Source organism: Colias croceus, chromosome Z, assembly GCF_905220415.1.
Source record: "Colias croceus chromosome Z, ilColCroc2.1".
Taxonomy (NCBI): domain Eukaryota; kingdom Metazoa; phylum Arthropoda; class Insecta; order Lepidoptera; family Pieridae; genus Colias; species Colias croceus.
In genome coordinates, this window is record NC_059568.1 from 14,223,436 (window position 1) to 14,246,359 (window position 22,924).

The 22,924-nt window shown below is 36.0% G+C and overlaps 1 protein-coding gene across 1 annotated transcript in view; it reads right to left on the reverse strand.

Annotated features, from left to right (window-relative positions):
- The window catches only part of LOC123705545 (adenylate cyclase type 6), a 229,186-nt gene that overhangs the window by 61,539 nt on the left and 144,723 nt on the right, over nt 1-22,924 (reverse strand). The window contains exons 6-10 of the mRNA XM_045654375.1: nt 18,778-18,980; nt 17,855-18,021; nt 16,827-16,947; nt 6,309-6,465; nt 5,707-5,856 (exon numbers count right to left, since the gene is read on the reverse strand). Coding sequence (XP_045510331.1) covers nt 5,707-5,856; nt 6,309-6,465; nt 16,827-16,947; nt 17,855-18,021; nt 18,778-18,980 — 798 coding nt within the window. The remainder of the gene's footprint in view (nt 1-5,706; nt 5,857-6,308; nt 6,466-16,826; nt 16,948-17,854; nt 18,022-18,777; nt 18,981-22,924) is intronic.

Genomic DNA, 22,924 nt, shown 5'->3' on the forward strand with positions numbered 1-22,924 from the left:
CGGTAAATTATATAGTATGTATATTGTTTTTGGGTGATATTCCACTTGATAGCTGAAACTATCAAACTTTAATCAGATATTGTGAACTTTCATTCCCTAGTATAACGATTTATGAAATAACAAATAATTAATAACAAAGATCTAAACTGACTTCAAAATGTCGGAACTACCCATAATTTAGTACCGACCGAAGGGCATCAAATTTCAAATAAAAGATTGGCCAAAATCGGTTGACTCGATAGAAATTTCTCAGGTAACAAACTTCAAAAAATACAGGTGTATTGATAACTTCCTCTGATTTGAAGTTGGTTACAAATAAGAAGTAATAAAATTTACAATTAACGATCGGTCTTCTGAATTATAATGATAATATCGTAGCAATGTTGTACGAATAACATAAAAAAAGCAATGAAAGGAACAAATAATTTATGAAAATCTGTGGCTATTCAAATAATTTTTTTTTGAAGTTGAATACCAATTGCGTGCATTCCCAGACGATATTTTTCGAAGGAGGTGGCAAAAGACAAAAAAAAATACGTGTGGCACTCGGGGACTGCCGCGGTAAAGCTATTGCATAGCATGCCTTCAAGCCACACCTCCGCCCGTCGGAGCGTGAGCGGGAGCGTGAGGTTTTTCGTTACGCAATTTCTGGATTCGGTTCCCGCGCTCAAGGCCTGCGATAGAAGCTATGCAATAGCTTAAAAACTTGAGCGATGTCAAGGGACATCCGGATGGAACGAAGTGTTAAGTTAGAGAGAGACAGACAGAGAACCACGCGCACGCCGCACCACAGCGCCGCACGGCTTACAACTCTAGCAAAAAGTGTCGTGACAACTTTTCGTAAGATTTTTTTTCCGTATAGCCCTTTCACAACGCACGATAAGGAACTTCGTTCCAATAAAATAAAAAGACGAGTGCGTCATAATAATGTAGCTTTAAATTGGAAACTTTAGAAGATTTTCCGCATCTGCATCATTTAGTCATTTTATAATTATTCGCAAAATACTTTTATATTCAATTTAATGAACAGCATCCTTTTAGTATTCAAACAACTTTGTGCGAATAATATTGCAGACATAAATTAGTTATAATAATAAATTAACGATCAATTTCAATTTCCCATTAAAGTCTGGTCCAAAAAACAAGTCTAATAAAAATTAAATTAAAAATTATAAATACCACTAACCCTGATTGTGTTAGAGACCATCTTAGATTTGAAATTAGAGATAGTGTAAGTATTCCACTACTCAGTTCGATTTTATGGAAGTTTAATAAAGATATAGTTAATTAGCTTACCGCCCGCGGCTTCGCCCGCTTTGTCAATCTATCGCTCAATCCTAATAAATGAAAACCTAAAACCTCTTGAATCACTCTATCTATGAAAAAAAACGCATCAAAATCCGTTGCGTAGTTTTAAAGATTTAAGCATACAAAGGGACATAGGGACATAGGGACAGAGAAAACGACTTTGTTTTATACTATGTAGTGATGTGCAATATAAGAGTTCTTTAATTGTATAAATGTATAGTAAATGTTCAGTGTTTAACCTGGATATTTTTCCAAAACATTATGGTCTTTTAATTGTTGTTTATCATTTTTCAAAAAAGTCCCTTACAATATTGATTTCAACGCTACCGGTAAACACTTGAACAAGGACGCTTTACAGTTCATGTCATAATAAATATTCATAATCGTCGATTCTATTCACAACTGCACCCATAATACAAAAGGTCACACATTTCCTGAACTTGAAATTCGTTAAAACCCCAATGCAGCGGTAAACACCGTCAAGTGAACCTTAAAAATAATGATGTTTACAGAACGAAATATTAAAGAATAAAATGGTATTTGCAAAATAATACCCGGTAAAGGTACACAATACACATATCCATTACTTTATGGAAGAAACATTTTCAGTTATTGTAACAAAACGTTGCATATATCCGTCTAAACAAATTGAATAAGAGTAAGCAAGAGAAAACGGTTCAAGAATCAAGATCCAGAGTCATCTCTTAAAGTATTAAAACAGTATTGCCTAGCTAAATTGTAACGACAGCAAAACAGATTCCACTAGAAAACTAATCAATCTAAATCTTTCGAAAATGATTCAAACATAAAATAAAAATAATCTTCTCCAGTTTTCCCCTCACTTTAAAATGAAATTATTGAAGCAACTGTAATCCTTTTAAATTCTTTAATACATTTTCACTGAGAAGGAACAATGCATTGCTGTTATCATTAATTAAGAAACTGTCCAATGAAATACCCTTATAAATTGTGTCATATTTCCGAACAAAAAATGTCATAATTGTTCATTGCTACGATAAAGGTGCTATTACTTTCCAGGATTTAAACGATGTTGACGTAAAATCCCTATCTATTAGTTAAGATTTGCAGCCAGTATCTACTAGATAGTATGTTCAGTGATGTGAATACTAATACCTAAGTGCATAAGAGGATAGATTTAACTACAGTCGCAAGGGCTTTTCAATAGTAATATGGGATTGTAGAACGAACTACGTTCATTGAAGTTTAGGTTATGTTCATTTTAACATGGGATTACTGGGAGTAGAAGATACGTTAACGTTATGTGATTTATAATTTACTATTAAGGCTGGATTGAAGACGAAGATATAATTCATAATCAGCGTTTCAGTTAGATATTGCAAGAAATCGTAGAAGAAAGTATTAAAAAAGGTCTCCATTGCAGTAAAAGTTTTTACGAGAATCACGACGGATAAAATAAAACTGTAAGAAAACTCGAGAATCATACGATGACAAACAAGCCAATTAAACGTCTATACAACGGATAACTAGAAGTTTCAGTACCAATCGCTTTCACTAGTTTATTAACTGCGAACTTTGTCATCTCATGTCGCGTTTAAAAGTTGTACGACAGTTTAATTAAAGAAAAAATACACGTGGACCAGCGTCATGATATTGTTTCATACAATCTTGTTGAAGTCGGGAAAATGTTGAGTTCTGTGAAGTTCGTTAAGGTTTTATGCAAGGAAGGAAATGTTTTTAAAATGACATCTAAATTGGTTTGAGTTAATTTAATTTTTACTTATAAATACTTTTCTTGTAAATGTTTAAACTGAATAGTTTTATAAGATAAAACTTATTGGTTACCAATAAATTATTTCACTAATCACTAATTTCAATATAAAGAAATTGGTGACGTAGTCTTCGAATATTTGGTATGTTTATTTTAAGAACATACATAACAGCACAATCGCAATTCATACAATCCTTTATGCTATTCCTTTGTGCAAATCTTTACTTTCCATACATTTGTATTTGATCTCAGATACGTATGCACTTCAAACTTATCTGTATAGAGTGAAGTGATTATCACACATCTTAGTTGACCTGAGTACCTCAAACATCCATTTCTATACAACATTGTGCATCACAATATTCCATAGATTTTCTTCCAGTGATAGTCCTCAATAAGAGCATTGATAGCATCAAAATACCATTGTTAAGCATCATTTACGTCAATATCTAACTTTGAAGCCATTTTATTATTACTTTTTACAAACAGCGGACTACAATAGCTCACAAAATATCAAGATTAAAATCACTGAAATCCGTTTTGCAACGACCCTCAAAGGAAACTCGATTTTTCCTTGACGCAATATGAAAATTACATCGCGTATAGCTATTTATTGTAAACGTTGTATTTTTAAATATTATTTTATACAAGACGCCCACCCGGGCCCTGCCTACATTGTAAATCGAAGAAAAATAGAATGAAATTGTAATTTCTGCGTGCAAAACGTGAAATATCCCAAACAACTTGTATGGAGTAAATTATTTCATCATATAATTACATTTTAAGATAATTTTATTCCGTTTTAAGAATACCTTTCACATTTTAACTTATTTTAACCTTATGGTAATTGATTTGAGCTTATTATATGTTTAATATTATAACAATATCGCTTAGTCTATGTTTTGTTTACTTTTTTTTTTGAGTTTATCGATTTAGCAAAAGTACCCACTTACTTTACCTATAATATATATACCTACGTGAAAGCGCGATACGCGAAAGCTATTGAAACGAAATTATTACTATAGAATATACATACAATTCGATAATTCTGCAAGTTTCGTACGTGAAAATCTAGTCTTAAGCTCATACCGTTTAAACCGTATATCACATAAGTATACTGACAAGTTAAGGGAACCCCTATCAATCAGTAGCCTGAAGGAAACCCAAAAGTTTTGCTTCGGACACATACCGTATGGTGTTCATCGATAATGGTTTTATAACTTGGAATAAGGGACGAATATACGTCATATATTACTGTGTATTTGAAGCTTTACCGGTCCCTATAGTCTTTCTGGTAGTAATGCCCCAATCTTTAAGAAAGTAGGAGGATTAATGACACCATTTACAGCTAAACCGTATTATTTTTCCTTACTTTGATTTATAAGGTCCTCCGCTATGATAGACTATAAAAACATTGGAAAAATCCAAGCAAAAACGTTTTACGGGTCAGCTAATAATAATTTCTGTGGCCCGAGTTGTTAGATCTTTTTGTCAAGATACTCTAGGTAAGCTGGTCTTTTAACGGATCAGTAATCTCTTATTCAATACCGCAGAAACGTTCTTATTTGTAGAAATTTATAAGGGTATTATCGACAAACCGAACTAATAGGAAACTTATTGTCCAACTTTGATTTCAACGTTCGGCCTTTTGGAAACTGTGATTCCTTTTCTTTTGAAATAACTAATATTTATGTTGGTAATATAGGTATTGGAAGTAGTCTGTTGACATATTGCAAGCCACATGCACACTAAATTGTATAGTAGTAGATAGATAAACTTTGGACGCAATGATCGATGCCAAATCGAGCAAACCAAACCAAACAGTCAACTAGCTGGTCAAGTTAGATTCAGTTTCTATTTGACAACCGTTCTGAAATTAGTTTTCAAGTCAATTCATGTCAAAACCACTGAGCGGAGGTTTAGTAAGTCGTGCATCGAGTTCCACCGGTAGAAATGTCGCTAAATTATTCGTCCGAAAGGAAAAATACGAAACCAAAGTTGCAAAGTCAGTTGCATTTGACGGTCCGGTCAAGTCACTTAACAATTTGAGTGAACGCCGGATGTTTTCGACAATTTGAGTGAACGCCGGATGTTTTGAGTAACGCTGAAATGTTTTCGACAATCGCTAACTCGATTATGTGTATAATACGATCATATGCATACATTAAGTTCTGCTGTTCAGTGAATCACCTACGCTCTTGAATTTTATTAATGAAATTATAAAGTTCCTCGTAGACTATTTTTAAAATATTGAATATTATCAATTTATAAAGAAAGAAGAATTTAAGGATAAAGTAGACTAAAAATAATTACCTGAAATAGAATTCTTCGTAAAAATCTATTATTAAGCTTGTTATCTGAGCGTCAGCTTATTTATTCGTAAAAGATTGAATAATATTAGTAAATAGGTTAACGGGAATAAGTGTTACAAAATTACAAAGAACACTACAATATTTGTGCATTATTGAAATTTAGTATTTATAAAAATCAATTTTGTCATAAAATTAAAAGGTGCATAAACATCTATATGACAACCGATCATATACATTAAGGCCCTCTACACTATTGTGATTGCCCCTACTAGCTCAACGCTGCCCATTGTGATCAACCCCATTTGAATGCTACAGAAGTAAATATCAAGAACAAACCTGTTGTTGGTTCTCGCGCTGTGTCACGAGGCGCGCCTCAACGCAGTCGCGGGTCTCGAGGAAGGCGCGACGCTGGGCCAGTTCCCGGGGATAGTGCGTCATGATGCCGGCGATGTTGCAAGCGAGCAGGGTGGCCAGGTTGCAGAAGATCTGGTGTAGAGTTGGTGTTAGATACATGGTAAATAACGATTGGGTGGAGGGTTGGTGGCAAATTAATGGTGACTAGTACCACACCATTAATTCTGTAGCTGCTGTAGCTTGGATCAGTAGAAGATGAAATTAAGAGTAGCTCGGCTATAACTCTTGATACAACGATTAAAGCATGTTTCAAAGTAATCGTAATGCTACATGGAGACTAAAAACATATCTGCCTTCTTCAGGTACAAGGGATAAGTTGAATGAATTTAACTCCATAACTTGCTATATATCGACTGGCGTTTAAATATCATCAATTGTGTCTGGGAAAAATTGTCAGACTCATTGCAATGTTTCAAATTATTCTAATTTCACTATCTAAAAGCTCTTATTATATAGCTTTATTTGTACCGCAATCCATCAACAAATATGACTATCTATGATGCAAGTTACATCAGCTAACGTACCTGTGCGTCCGTAGTCTTGGTCATAACAATCTGCGCTCCAATATTGACAGCTGCCAGTGTGAGCCCACCGATGGTCGCCTCGTGCAGTCGGAGAGGTAGGGTCGCGTACGTCACGTAGGTAAATAGGGCGCACATGCCGACACTCACGTTCATTGATCTGGGCGTAAATGGTTATGATTAGTCTATCTGTTGTATTGAGAACTAGCTACTTCTTGGTTGGACACTGATTAGCCTAGGTACTTCTTAAGAATAACTTTTTTGACACGTTTCTGTTAACTTCACCTGTACTATGTTTGCATGTAACCGACTCTTTGAGACAGATTTAATTCAAACTTTGTAAAAATGGTATCTAATGATAAGCCTTCCCATTCATGGGAACTAGAATATAGATACTTCTTTGAAATAAGCTTTTTTAACACGTGCTTTATCTGTTTGTTTGTATGAAACCGACTTAGACTTTACATTCGATGTTGTCCCACTTTAAACGTAAATGTGCACTTATCAAGGATCAGTGACAAAACAATAATTTCATGAAATAAGCGAGATTTTTTGTTCTTTTCAAAACAATATTAATTATTAGGTATTCAAGCAAAATTTATAATTCCATCGTGTGTATGGTACTGATAATGCTTGGATTTTAGTAAACTAATAAAGAACTATGTTGAGTATTTATTGTATTGACACAAATAAAAGCTCAAAATCCTGTATTCAAAACAATTTCAATAAATGCGGTTTTATTTCAAACACGCACGTATATAAAATATTTATATTCCGTATACGAATCATACATATTATATTAATTTGGCCTTTCCCAGTTTGATTTACCATTCATTAATAATTCCAAAGTGAAAATTAGATAACGCGTTGGACCCAAAAGTTTGAACACACGAAGTTCGCGTGTGCGTATATAACTGTGAATCGACTTCACGATAAATTTATGAATATGTGTCGAACTTTGAAACCTACTGACACACAGTTGTTTGATGAAAAGCTTTCTTATTTAGAGAAAAAACAAAGTTAACAATTACTTTTTAAAAGATTCCATTATACTTTGGTTTAAAATTCTACGAATAATAAAAAATTCGGTAATTAGCTCGGATCGGTATAAACATATAGACAGATAGGCTATCTTTTACGCAAGTACATCTACCATATAACTGAAGCCACGGGCTGCAGCTAGTAGTAGCTGTGTATCATATATATAAATAGCTCCCGATGCAACTCTAATAGTACATTACATTAGGTCTCCAGCCAACCTAGCATCTCGAGCAATTGCATTCTCCACGTCTGCAAGGCGTCAGATACATTTTATTTTCAACATCGTGAGCACATGTGGATACACGTGCCCGTTGCAATTGCAATTGGCCAGTATTAATAAATATATCAAGTTCAAATAAAGTAAAACACGCTTTATTTCTCAACATTTTGTATTGGTCCGATGCTTGATAAGTGTTAGAATTAAATCTGTCCATTTAGGGCCGATTTTTCAATCATTGGTTAAAATTTATCCACGTACAGTACATATTCTAGGAGGTAGCAACGTTGACAAGTGAGCATTTTAGTATAGTTGGTTCTTTGATATGCTGTTCCTCTTGCTATTTCGGTTACAGTCCGGGCTGTCTGGCTGGCCGCAGTGGTTGCGTTTATTAGTGCGCATCTTATCTGCACAGGAAAATATTCTTAATTTAAAGTCATTTTTTAACGCGTAATTTTTAATCGTTTGCCTTTAGATAGATCCATTAGACATACATTTTTTATTGCAAGACGTGTTTTTCGTTGTTAAATAGGTGCCAGACGCAATTTTTATTTCAAAATAATTAAAATATCATCGAAATAAGTGAAATTCCATCAACATGAGTCCCAGTGAAGGATAAGTAATCACTGTGTTACTTATACTATATATAATATTCATTTTACTATTTACAGTTTTTTTGCAACAATCTACCATATCGCCTCCTTTTCCCAACGAACCTCAAATAGGACGTTAATGTAAACTTGATAAAAACCAAATATCATCAAGAAATTAAAGACTTTATAACGAATTTTAAACGCGATTTATTCATTGTATTATTTTCCCAAGTCTTTAATTTCAAAATGTATAATACTCGCGTAAAATCAAACACTACAAAATACAAATATCATCAAATTCATATTTATACCCAAAAGTGTAATAAATATGAAACCATCTATTAAAAATATTAGTTTACTAATTATTCAATATAAGTATTAAAAAAGGATAATCAATACATATAATAAAATTCTAGAAAAGTCGTGTCTGTACAATCAAAATATATAAAAAAAATTAGCAGGTGCTATTATTAAATCGATCCCAAACCCAAAACTGTAGTTAAAAAATTTTTTGTCTGTTTGTCTGTTTGTCGGTTTGTCTGTTTGTCTGTTTGTCTGTATGTTCGTGCACGCTAATCTCAGAAACGGCTTATCCGATTAAGATGCAGTTTTCACTAATATATTGTGGTAATCTTCATTTAACATTTAGTGTTTATTTCATGTCAATCGGTTCGTAAATAAAAAAGTTATGACCATTTAAGTATTCACGGCGAACATTTGCTAAGGCATTCTATACACTGTACGATAAAACGTAAGTTATCTGTTACAATTATTATTCCTGTAAATGTCCAAGTGATCATATCGAAAGTGCCCAAGGGTGGGGGCGGGTGTTGGTCAAATTAAAATTATTCTTACTTCTAGGTAAATTTTATACATAAAATGTCCTTTAAATTATGTCGTATTATATTTTTAACCCCCGACGCAAAAAGATGGGTGATAAGTGTTTGACCGCTATGTGTGTCTGTGTGTGTGTGTGTGTGTCTGTTTGTGCCACCGTAGCTCGCTAACAGGTAATCCGAATTAGATGCGGTTTTTTTAGTTAGGCAGCATATTTTCCGACGCTGGTTCTTAGATAAAGTGTATCAAAATCGGTTCATCCATTTATTATACCTAGGTATATTATTTTAGGGGTAAATGTGGGAATGAAAAAAACGAAAGTTGTCAAATATAAGTACCTAAGTGATATATATTAAATGAAAGTGAACGACCTATCAGTAACAAATCGGTTCATCCATTTATTTAATATAGGTATAAAAGTGGTAATAAAAAAATGAATTTGTCAAAAATATACTCAAGTGACATATCATATGAAAGGGCATGACGTGTAAAGTTTAATTAGACATGTTTTATCAAAATCGGTTCATCCATTTATTATACCTTTTTATGGGTAAAAGTGGGAATGAAAAAAAAAACGAATGTTGTCAAATATACCCAAGTGACATATCAAATAAAAGTGCATAACGGGTGAAGTACACTTAGTTATATTTTTATCCAATTCGGTTTATCCATTTATTAGATTACAGCGGTAAAAGTGGGAATGAATAATGTGCTCAAATAATATACTCAAGCGGCATATCAAAATATGAAAGGGCAACGTGTGAATTACAATTAGTCATATTTTATCGAAATCGGTTCATCCGTTTATTACATTTAGGGCTTTTTAGGGGTGACAGTGGGGATAAATAAACCAAATGGAGCATCAAACTACAGGATATGACGTGTACATATAGGTACAATTAGATATGGTTTACATCAAAATCGGTTCTGCCATTTACTAGGGATGGAAAGGGAAGGGTTGAAAGTCTGTGAAAGAAGAGGGGATACGGGAGCGAGAGGATAGCCACACCCTGGAAATTTTGAACTCTACTCAAAGCTACATAGGCCTGGCCCTTGGCAATATTTTTTCCTATTTATACCACTTCTTTTGCCACTGTGGTCCATTACAATTTGTGCACGGTTACGGCCCAACTTAAAAGATGTCAAAGAGCAACAAACTTATAGATATCAATATGATGTAGGAATGTTATATGGAGGTAGAGGTAGGTCTCGCTCACTTGAAAATATTACATGAAAATAAGAAACCGAAAGGAATAAATAATTATTTTACAAACTTCCCGACGATCTTTAAAATTAAGTACCATATATTTTGATAATGAGTTATATTATGATGATGTTGGCATGGCAGCCCCGACGACTTTGTTTTTTTTTTATAAATATTTAAAATGGTATTTATTTTTAAAAATCTTCGGGAAGTTTGTGAAATTATTTATTCCTTTTTCTATGTATGCACATCTTCGTAGCGCTGTTTTTTTTTATTTAATTTTTATTGACCGGTCTAAACGGTTTAGTTACTACCTACAGGCGTGAGACAGGATTCAGGAAAGATCTGATTTGGATTTTGTGCTGGATTTGATAAAAACTGAGTATCGATTAAGCTAATCAGTTGCTGCACGATACATAGTTAAAAACATCCATACAAGGAAGGAAGGAAAAGAAATTTTCTCCCCTCCCCCCTGGTGCCTAAAAATAATATGACATAATTTAAAAGAAATTTTACGTAGAAAATTAATAAGGCATTTTTTTTGTATTGTTTAGCTCAGTTTAGTAATAAATTTTACTTACAGTTCTTTTAATTATTTATGGTAGTCTGTGTTTACTCAATAATTTAAGATAAGTAGTAACTACTATGCAGTCACTATTCCACGCGGATGAAGTCGCGGGCACAGCTAGTATAATATAAATAATAAAGTTATTACTTACCTTTTAAGCGGACTCATGTTGATGTAATTTCACTTATTTCGATGACATTTTAGTTATTTTGAAATAAAAATTGCGTATGGCACCTATTTTACAACGAAAAAAACGTCTTGCAATAAAAAAATTATGTCTGATGGATCTATCTAAAGGCAATAGATTAAAAATTACGCGTTAAAAAATGACTTTAAATTAGGGATATTTTCCTGTGCAGATAAGATGCGCACTAATAAACGCAACCACTGCGGCCAGCCAGACAGCCCGGACTCTAACCGAAATAGCAAGAGAAACAGTATATCAAAAACCCAACTATACTAAAATGACTTTTTTTTAAACGTTGCTAGCTCCCGTACTAACAGTACCTACAGTATTACACGAACGTTTTAAAATGTCACCTGTAAACTGTCAAATACGGACAATTATAGTAGAGCCATTTTAATAGGCAACATTTGACAGTTCAACAAAATTCAACAACGTAACCTAGTAACGACGACATAGAATAACATGATATTTCGTTTTGTTAGAACTGCACATTTGCTTAACTTTTTTCAATTACGATTACATATTTATAATAATAATGACCGATACAAGTAATTTTAGGATTTGATTTTACTGATAAACCATTCTAAACAAAATAAACAATTTCTGATTTAAAGAACTGACGTCGCTACAATTTTGTGTCAATAAACCTTTTTTCTTTTTAAATACCAGAGACGTTACTCTAAAAATCGAAATCTGACATCTAGAATCGAATGCATTGATTACTTGGGAATAAAAATTATCATAAATTATTGACATGTGTTTCAAGTTCGATTGACAAATGTTTCAAGTCCGTATCGATTAATTCACTTTAATCGATGTTTTTAAGCAGTTTACCACCCTATGAAGATAAAATTGATAGACGTCAAATGTTGCCTATTAAATTGGCTCGACTATAGAATACATTTTTGAAATGTTGGTTTAATATAATGTTATTCGATGAATAAGTTTTGACTGAAATAGATTTTGAATAACTATTGAAAAATCAGCCCTTAGTGGATCAAACTCGAGTCTAAAGATATCGGTTACGTGCAAATTTACAAACATAGGGCACAAAGTTTGAATTAAATCTGTCCGTTTAAAGTGGATCAAAATCGAGACTAAAGGAATCGTTTACATACAAACTCAGCAAGGTACCTACAGGGAAGCTCGTATTTTAAAAGTCAAAATATTTTTATAAAGCAGCATAAAAATGACTAAAATGTTTGAAATATGGACCGTTAAATGCCTGCTCTGAATTGAGAAGACCTTTACCGCGGTGTGTGTTGTCGGGGTTTAGAATTATTACCGCAATGATTTACATTTTATTCGCTAAATAGGGTACTTTGGGTAATGGCATTTTGATTCGGGTATACATATATCTCGTATATTGCTATGTACTGAATACTGATGAGGACTACTAATGAAAACATGTTGAATCAGACAAATTAGCTCATGAGATTGCTTTGCCGCAACCGCGCAATGCAAAGACGTGCTTTCAGTTCCACAGCACACCGTCGACTGACTGCTAGTATACGTTTTTCATTATAATCGACAGCAAATATGTAACTACCCCGCACAAACAATACATAATATATTGTATAAGAATTTATTTAAGCGCTCTATAAACTTGGCCAGCTTGGTAAAAGAGGTGAAAATGTTAGCTGGATGTGGATTAAAATTGCTTAGTGGTTAGGAGTGTGCTCCAAAGAGACCTCTAAAAATTCTCGAGGCTAAATTAGACCGAGTGTTTGGAGTTGTTTAGTTTTATTTGTGACAACGAAGTATTCATTTGTGCAACTGTTTCCAAACATTGTTTGTGTTTTTCAAACAGTTATTTGAACATTGCAAAATAAAAAAAATGTAATCTTTAGTTTTATTTATAAAAAGAACTTCTTGATCTTATTTGGCAGAAGTTTTATAATAAGTTGAGAGTCTGACTAATAGAAAAAGAAATATATCGCGAATACTCCAAATATATCGCGAATACTCCAAATATATCGCGAATACTCCAAATATCATGTACGTTTTTTATTTATTATAATATATAAAGCTACACTACCACTCACTGACTGACTGACATCGGGTTTCTCGGAAACTACGCGGAAAGTTGGGGGGATTTCGACGTGATCGTATAGAGGTGCGGCGAGTGACCACCGGAAAAATATTGACAACTCCAACACCCTGGACAAGAGAGTGGACCCCTGGAGGTGCGCGGAAACGGTGCCACTTGGAGGGGGGTGTCTGAACAAAAAATGCTCGGAACTGGTGGCGATTACCAGGGGTGGTGGAAAAATGGGGATTTTCGCGAAAACAAGATGGCCGCCGTACTTTGCCAAAATCGCCGTTTATGAATCCTTACGTCTCAAATTTGGCACACGTGCTCTGTTCGAGACGGCGAATCGATCGGTGCCCCGTTCGAGTGGCTCCGGGCCCCCGTTTCCAACTTCCATACAACGTAAAATCCAACGGCCCGCAGAAACGGTGCGAGTTGGGTGGGGGGTCCCCGAACTAAAAATGATCACCACCCTGGGACGCTACCAGGGAGCCGTAGTGGGATGCTCGAATTTGGAATTTTTCCATTTTTGGCGCAAACATAAAAACGTAAATTTAGCCAAGGTGGCGCGTCGCGGAAATACACTCACACCATGTTCGTACTCGCCCAGCTCCCAGGATATCCAGAAAAATCCGAAATCTTAAACTTTCCCACATCTCGCGAAGACGGTCAACGGCCCGCGCAAACGGTAGCAGCTGCATCTGGGGTGCTCAAACTAAACTTGTAGTAGACCTCGAGCAATTACCACAGATAGTGAAAAAAATTCAAAATGGCGGAAAAAATGGCCGCCGCCATACAAATTCTAAAACGGCCATCGCTGGTCCGATCACGCTGAAACTTGGCACAGGGGCTTTAATCGAGTCGCATATTAAGTTGGCATACTCATAATCGAGTTTCCATCGCTGGTTTCCGAGTTTCATACAATGCAAAATTCGACGGCTCTCTGAAACGGCGCGAGATAGGTGGGGGGTGTAGAACTAAAAAATGATCAGGAAGATGGGGCGCTACCAGGGCAATCGAGAAATTTCAAATTGGACGCAATTTTTTTTCAAAAAATGGCCAATTTTTCAAAGCAAGATGGTGGCGCCGGTTCCGTCACGATCGGTCTGAAAATTGACTTCTGTGCTTTGATTGGTCAGATTTACAAAACTGCATACTCAGAATTTCTCTCCGACCCCCAGTTTCCATTTTCCATACATCACGAAATTCAACGGCTCTCTGAACTGGTGGCACTTAGGTTGGGGTAGCCAAGGTAAAAAATGTTTAAAAACTTGGTCCGCTTCCAGGCACATAAAAATTTTTGCTAAAAAGCGAAATTTTTTTTTCGAAAATTTTGTATTGAAATTTCCATAGTAGGAAGGGTAATTGAATAGCATCGGCAAAAGACGGCACCGCGGGCTGCTTGCTGCCCGCGCACCGCGCAACTTCGAGGGTCGACAGCCTCCCGGAGTAGAAAATATTTATTAATTTTTGAACTACCGCACGAGCTAAGCGAGCGAAGCGAGCGAGTCACGGCAGCGACCAGCGTAAATATTCAAATAGGTAGCGAGGAGCGAAGCGACGAGCGTGTAAGGTTAACTTTTGAACTACCACACGAGCCAAGCGAGCGAAGCGAGCGAGTCACGGCAGCGGCCGGCGTATATATTCAAATAGTGGCGAGGAGCGAAGTGACGAGCGTGTTAGGTTAACTTTTGAACTACTTACCGCACGAGCCAAGCGAGCGAAGCGAGCGAGTTACGTCAGCGGCCGGCCTAAATATTCAAATAGGTAGCGAGGAGCGAAGCGACGAGCGTGTTAGGTTAACTCTTGAACAGTTTATTATGAAAAGTCACTGCTCGCTATCGATAAGACGTTTCAAAAATTTTACCAATATTTGAATAAGTAATTTATAAGCAGTTAAAGTAGCGAGGAGCGAAGCGACGAGCGTGTAAGGTAACTTTTGAACTACCACACGAGCCATGCGAGCGAAGCGAGCGAGTCACGGCAGCGGTCGGCCTAAATATTCAAATAGGTAGCGAGGAGCGAAGCGACGAGCGTGTTAGGTTAACTTTTGAACTACCTATCGCACGAGCCAAGCGAGCGAAGCGAGCGAGTCGCGGCAGCGGCCGGCCTAAATATTCAAATAGGTAGCGAGAAGCGAAGCGACGAGCGTGTTAGGTTAACTCTTGAACAGTTTATTATGAAAAGTCACTGTCCGCTATCGATAAGACGTTTCAAAAATTTAATAACATTTAAGTAATAAGTAATTTATAAGCAGTTTCGACTGACTGTAGAATCGCTGTTAGCAGATGTTACAAATGGAAAGGAAATTCGAATGCATTTTCAAATGACTGAAGATTTCTGCCCTGGGATGAGCCGCGAGCTGCTTGCAGCTCGCGCACCACGCAACCTCGAAGGTGGACAGCCCACCGGAATAGAAAATATTTGAATGGGGAATTTATAAGCATTACCGACTGACTGTAGAATCGCTGTTAGGAGATGTAACAAATGGATAGGAAATTCGAATGCATTTTCAAATGACTGAAGATTTCTGCCCTGGGATGAGCCGCGAGCTGCTTGCAGCTCGCGCACCACGCAACCTCGAAGGTGGACAGCCCCCCGGAATAGAAAATATTTGAATGGGGAATTTATAAGCATTACCGACAGACTGTAGAATCGCTGTTAGGAGATGTAACAAATGGATAGGAAATTCGAATGCATTTTCAAATGACTGAAGATTTCTGCCCTGGGATGCTTCGCGGGCTGCTTGCAGCCCGAGCACTACGCTCCCTCGAAGGTGGACAGCCTCCCGGAGTGGAAAATACTTGAATGGGGAATTTATAAGCATTAACGACTGACTGTAGAATCGCTGTTAGCAGATAAAAGCAAATTGACGGGGAATTTTAACGCATTTTCATATAACTGAAGATTTCTGCCCTGGGATGCTTCGCGGGCTGCTTGCAGCCCGCGCACTACGCTCCCTCGAAGGTGGACAGCCTCCCGGAGTGGAAAATACTTGAATGGGGAATTTATAAGCATTACCGACTGACTGTAGAATCGCTGTTAGGAGATGTAAGAAATGGATAGGAAATTTGAATGCATTTTCAAATGACTGAAGCTTTCTGCCCTGGGATGAGCCGCGAGCTGCTTGCAGCTCGCGCACCACGCACCCTCGAAGGTGAACCGCCCCCCGGAATAGAAAATATTTGAATTTGAAATTTATAAGCACTTCCGATTGACTGTGGAATCGCTGTTAGCAGAAAATTACAAATGGACTGGGAATTTTAACACATTTTCTAATGACTGCCCTATTGCTTCAACCCAGGGGCAAAAGGGGCTCGCGGGCTGCTTGCAGCCCGCGCACTACGCTCCCTCGAAGGTGGACAGCCCCCTGGAGTGGAAAATATTTGAATGGGGAATTTATAAGCATTACCGACTGACTGTAGAATCGCTGTTAGCAGAAAATTACAAATGGACTGGGAATTCTAACACATTTTCTAATGACTGCCCTATTGCTTCAACCCAGGGGCAAAAGGGGCTCGCGGGCTGCTTGCAGCCCGCGCACAACGCACCAGCTAGTTATAATACTATAAATTTGTAGATTTATATTACTAAATCTATTGAAAAGGGCTGCAATAATTCACATGAAAATCTTTATATATAAAAATGAATCTCTATTTTCCTTGGTCAGGCATCACGCGTGAACGGGTGGACCGATTTCGATAATTCTTTTTTATTATGTTCTTTTAAGTACGAGGCTGGTTCTTATGGAGAGAAAACTTAAATATGTACCACGGGCGAAACCGAGGCGGACCGCTAGTTTATTATAATATATGAAATGTTAATCAATAATGTAATCTTACCTTAGAACGGCCGTTCCAGAAAGAGAGCTCTCGGTAAGCAGGAATGTAGCGAGTACGATGTAAGAAATTGTCAGCAGGTAGATCTCATTCATTGCCGGTCGGCTAAGGCACGCCAAAAGACCTAGCACAAGAAATTACGCAATGTATAAAAATTCATTAATTGTTATAATAAAAAAAAAACCCTTGATTCAAACTATATTACAGCGGTCAAATAGTTTGACTTATAAAATGCCCATCGTGTAGATCTATGTTGCTTATGAATGAAGTTTATTAGTATTGTTTTTATTGTATAATAATCTTAAGTAATTAAAATTAAATGATAGCTCTACAATTCTACATCGCGACTTTAAAAATATATTTTATGTTTTGAACCATAAATCCCGAAGTTTTAAGACAGAAAATTCTTAAACCCCTGATTCTAAAGTCGCTTGAAAAGTTTACGTACGCTACGCATTTCGAGTATTTTGCAAGAACTGTCAGCCTCAAACTTGGCGAAGTTGGAACTATTCATTATTCGACTAATTCGTAGCGTATAATCCGCAGGAATCTTGCAAAGGGCTCTTCATATAAACGCGTTGCTTGCAACGGCAGTGCTATAATTGCTTCTAGATGCTACCACCGTAATAAACCGGTATAAACCGGTCTTAAGGGAGCGTCAAAGGTGCCGGCTTACGTGCTCCTACAATGTAGGTGCATTGTTTTGTAATTAGTTAGTCTAAAACATATTGAGTGCACAACGGCTTTATGGGGTCTGTTAATCTTTGATATTGTACTGCAGAATTACTGCGGTAATTTGTTACGGTGTTTATGTTTACTTTGATGTGAATGAAGAAGTTAATTATGTGAGATATAGCTTGGTGATACTCCTGGATTTAGGACTGATTTAAAAATAAATCATCCGTTATAATCGTATTTGAAAATCCATAAGTCAAATTATTAAAAGTCGGAAATTATTTTTACGCTCGCTCACTCTGATCTGATCTTGGACTTATCGTTTCTTACTCTTTGACAAAAATAACAACACTCACAGGTGTAAATCAGAGCGGCCAGGCCAAAGAGTACGACGTTAACCAGATGCGCCACCCGTTCCTTTTCGAAGTATACTCGCATCACTTGTAGCGGACTCGGTTCGGTGAAGTCGGTGGAGCTGGTCACGGATTGGTCGGGTTGTTCAGTCGATAATGCGTATAGATAGCTGTAACAAAACATATCATAAAGTGTTTTATTAAAGGGCTGGGTGATAGTACGAGGTGTTCATAAATTTAATTGCACGATTAAACTATGGATAAGATAAAAGTAAAATATATTAGGTAGTGTTATAAGTAACTGACCCTGGTACTATTCTGCGATATTAAGTGGATAAATTTAATAAAACGATGCATATAGGACACCCAGTCGGATGACCTAAAATCAAAGGATATGTTTTTATCGGTTTCTAACTGAATTTATCCATCGGAAACAAAAACCTATATTTTATAAAGCAATTTCGATAATCCTCAAAGATAATGTTAGGTGCCTTTTAAGAATAGATACCCAATAAATTATACAAACAAAGAAAACATTCACAATATCAATCAATCACAAATCGATCCATTAGCACCCTTATCTTTTAATACGCCCCGAACCGTGTTAATCCCATTTAATACCTTTAAGAATCTCACCAACCATTGATTACTGCTACAATCTTCGAAACATCAAAGATTATTTGGCAGATACGTAAGACACAAATTAAATTTTATAACAACGAAATTTTACAAACAGCTACGAATATTTCGTAGATACGTTGTCACTAAGTTATTTTTATGAAAAGATAATTAATTATTGTTTTCAACCGACTATAAAAAGAAGGTGGTGGTTGTGTGTATTCCCATTTAGATTTGGTCTAGTTTTGATAATATTGTGGAGGTTAAGTTTTTTTTAATTAATTCTTTTACGCTTGATGGTTTCTTACCTGTATGGATCCGGGTCAACCAGGGCAAAGCTCGACAGGTTCAAAGGAACATGGAGCGTCTGCGCCAGGTAGTTTTGGGCGTGGAGCAGCGAGCGGACCTGTACGGCAACCAAGCCCACGCCCACGCCCAGCAAGAGGCCGAGGAGGGTTGTCATGTTCGTTTGATTCATTCGTAGGAAGTAACGCTGGTACAGCATTTCCACCTGGAACAAGGGATAGGTACATACGTGTACTATAATATTCTTAGTCAGTTTGGATTCCGCTTGAAGTATCGTTAATTAAGTTGATAAGTTAAGTCTTTTCTACAGGTTAAATAAATGTACTCTGTATTTGTTATATCACGTATCTCGATAAAATGTTACTTTTGTGTAGAAAATTTAAAAAAAAAATTAAAGAGACATAATCGGTAATAATTTTCTAAATTAGTCATTAAAACTAGCACCTAATGTTTTAAATTATTAAGTCGCAATCATTTGTGAGCAAGATATTTTTGTAATTTGCAGGATCAAGAAAATCTTTTCGTAACAAGTGATAAATAACTGCGTTAAAAACAACCGACTTCAAACTTGCACTTGCAACATTTATAAATACAGACAAAAATGCTCATAAAATAAAAACTACTGGGCCTATCCGAATAAAATTTTTATGGGACCAATTCGACACCATCCCGCATCGAACAAAAAAAGAATCACGTAAATCGGTTCAGAAACCTCGGAGTAATCGGTGTACATACATAAAAAAAACATACCGGCCGAATTGATAGCCTCCTCCTTTTTTTGAAGTCGGTTAAATAAAATTGTTAAAATATAAAAAAATATAGTGTCAAAATTACCTAAACTGTAAGTAGGTAAAAAATATAACAATCATGATTATTAATTTAACAATGGTAAAGGGTTAACTCACCATACAAAAAATAAACAATTCCGATGTGGCCTGATCCACGACCCACACTATTATGAAAGGGAATAAATATAATGTATAGCTTTATGCAATTCATGAGAATGATCAGCGACACAATCGTTAGAAAAATACATATGTAGCACTTATTTACATTGTTGCATAGTTACGGAGTTACATATTTTATCTTTACGGTGGTAAATTGAAAGGTTTATTTTAATATTGATGTTTTATACGATAGCCAAATAATATCTTTAGAATTCAACGTCGATATTATGGATCTTGGATTTTTATTTAATGTCATAGAAAAAATCGACATTTATAAAACGCATGAGATGGGATAGAGATAGTATTAGAGAAAAATTATAAATTATTTAGTTGTTAATTAATCTTAAATGCAGCAGACTTACAGTGGAAAGCATAGATAAGAAATGTATATAAATTCAAGATATTGAAATCATCCTACAACAATTGTTTCATCTAATCAGATTGGTATATAGTTTTCTCATACCGGATCTTAGACTATTAGGGGACACAAGTGCTACAATAATAAAATTTTGTTATATAAAAGAGGATCATATATCGCTACAAACAACTACATATTATAACTATACTAAGAACTGTGTTATGCTAAACCCTAATCAGTTACAACGCAACCAAAATTAAATTAACGTAGAAATTGTAAGATCATCAAGTAATTAATTATTGATTACAAGATTGATGGACGAAGCAATCGATCAATCAATCAGGCAGCTTGTTCCGTGTAGAACAATTATCCGTATTGTGTTTTACACGGTAATATATTGCTAAATGTAAACGTGAGGAAACAGAATAAACAGACGAAGTTGTTTGTTCGACTGTAAATAAACAGTTGACTTACTACTGATTTAGTTCTACGCACTGTGGTCTATATTATGTCAAAAACATACCAAAACAGGCAAAATGTTTTTGTAATGGAAACAATTTGGGATGATGATGATGATCGTGGTGGTGACGATTATGATGATTTAGCACTCGATTAGTTACTATTGAACAAAGGTATTATGCACTTATTCCGATTATTTTTCTGTAAAACTAACAGAATTTTGTCAATTCGTCTAAAACAAAGGCACACGAGCAAAGCCAAAGTTTCTGTTTACCTATACAATAAAGTGTGGTGTCTTTAATATTCATTATCTCTAAAATGTATTGATCACTGAACTCGTCAGCTTATTTTTGTGACATCGACACATTAATTCACATTTGAATCTATTAAAAGTCAGCGCATCACATTTCACACTCAACTGAACCTGAGCAAGGTCGGCGTGGAAGGGGGAAGTAAACATTAAATAATTTATTAATATAATCTTATGTCATGTTCAGGGATCAGAGTTCGTAGTAATCAAGTAGTAATGCAAACTGACACTTGGCCACCCAACGGTAGAATAGTGTCGCGTAAACAAGGCGCCATAGTATGATAATGTATACAGGTAGGTAGTGGCTTCTTCCTACGGTTTTACGTGTTTATATGCCACTTTTTTTTATATGCCACCATGTGAACAATACATGTCTAAACAATTTAAAACAAAAAAGCTATATTGTCAAAGGGAGCAACAGTTAAAAAAACGTATTAGTGAAATGAGGTTCAAATAATTATTTTTAAATAATAGTTTCATGTAACCAACTTGGAACAAATAAATATACATGCACTTTTCTCTGATGGTTGTGTCGTCCAAAACAATACAAGGGAGGCATTAAGTCTTGAAAAACGACTACACAATCACACCACTTCTCATCAATCTACTTACTTTATGTAACAGGCACACAACATGTCTTATCAATTTAAAAGAAACATTTGAAAGTTGACTAAATGGATCATCTTTATCATATTAAATTGAATCAAACTCTAAAATCTCATCAAAAATTCACAACAAACATAAACTTGTTAAAGTATCGATAACAAAACAGTACTCCACAAGGATAACTTCCGCATTAAAAGTTTTGTGCATAGCAAAGTGTAAAATTATTTATCTTTGCAAGGAGTAAACTCGATACTTTCTAACTAAGGCTGACCGTAAATACGGAACTGCCGACCCGTAAACGAAACATTCTCCAAGATTGAAAAGTTTATTACCCCTGATGGAAATCGATATTTTGACTAGCCCTTTCTTGTGTTATAGGTGCCAAGATCATGACGGATGCGCGCCGTGGCATCGATCTCGGTGATATCGGTATTGGTGCGATGCGTTTTAAGCGTGGTGTTACCGGTGCCAGGATATTGGAGATCCCTAGTGCTTCCAGCAATAAAGAAGCGGATGTTCTAGCCGCCAAATTGCGGGAGGTGCTAGGCGAGGTTAATGTGAAGGTGACCATGCCAGTGAAGTGCGCAGAGCTGCGAATTACTGGCCTGGATTACTCGGCCTCCGCTGAAGACATTGCGGCCACAGTCTCACACGTAGGCGAGTGTTCCGTCGATCATGTAACGAGCAGTGCCCTGCGTTTAGGCTCGCGGGGTGCAATGTCAGCCTGGCTGAGCTGTCCGGTGACCGTACAGTAATTTGATTGCAGCACTCTACAAATAGTTTATTTTTTGGGGATTGCACGTAAATCTAGTTATTGTTTGAAATAGGTTTTCAAATTTTTATGTTTCCGAATATAAAATCGGTATGACACTGCACTGGGCACTTACGACGTTTATCAATAGTTAGCTCTCACACCGGGGATTTGAAGTTGTCGAATATACACTCGTGACGTCACAGATGAATTTGTTTGGATTTATAACGGTGCAATATTTAATAGACTCTAGCACACAGTATAGTGAGTTGTCAGTGGTAATTGCGATGTACATAATACTAGGAATTATAATTAAGCTTATCTCCATTATGCGGAGTAGGCAAAGCTTAACAATGAAATAATCTGTAATCTTGTATGGCGTTTAAAGGAATACGTAATACAAAAATGATTTTGTTGTTGGAACTATCTAACGATCTTAGAAATGTTTAATAACTAATGTTTTTTACTTAATTCTATATTTAAAGGTAACTTGCGATCTACAGGTATATGTCAGTAGTTATCGACAAGCTCTTGGTACAATTGCGTAGGAGTTAATATAGCCGGATGTAAGATGTTTTGTTTACTGAATAGAATGGAATTTGTTATGTCTTCTAAACGGATTCATATCGTCAGCACTGACGCTTCGAGACGAGCCAATGGATAAGCTAATGAAAACTTCGTTAGGTCATCCTGCATGGTGAGGATATATTTGGCGGAG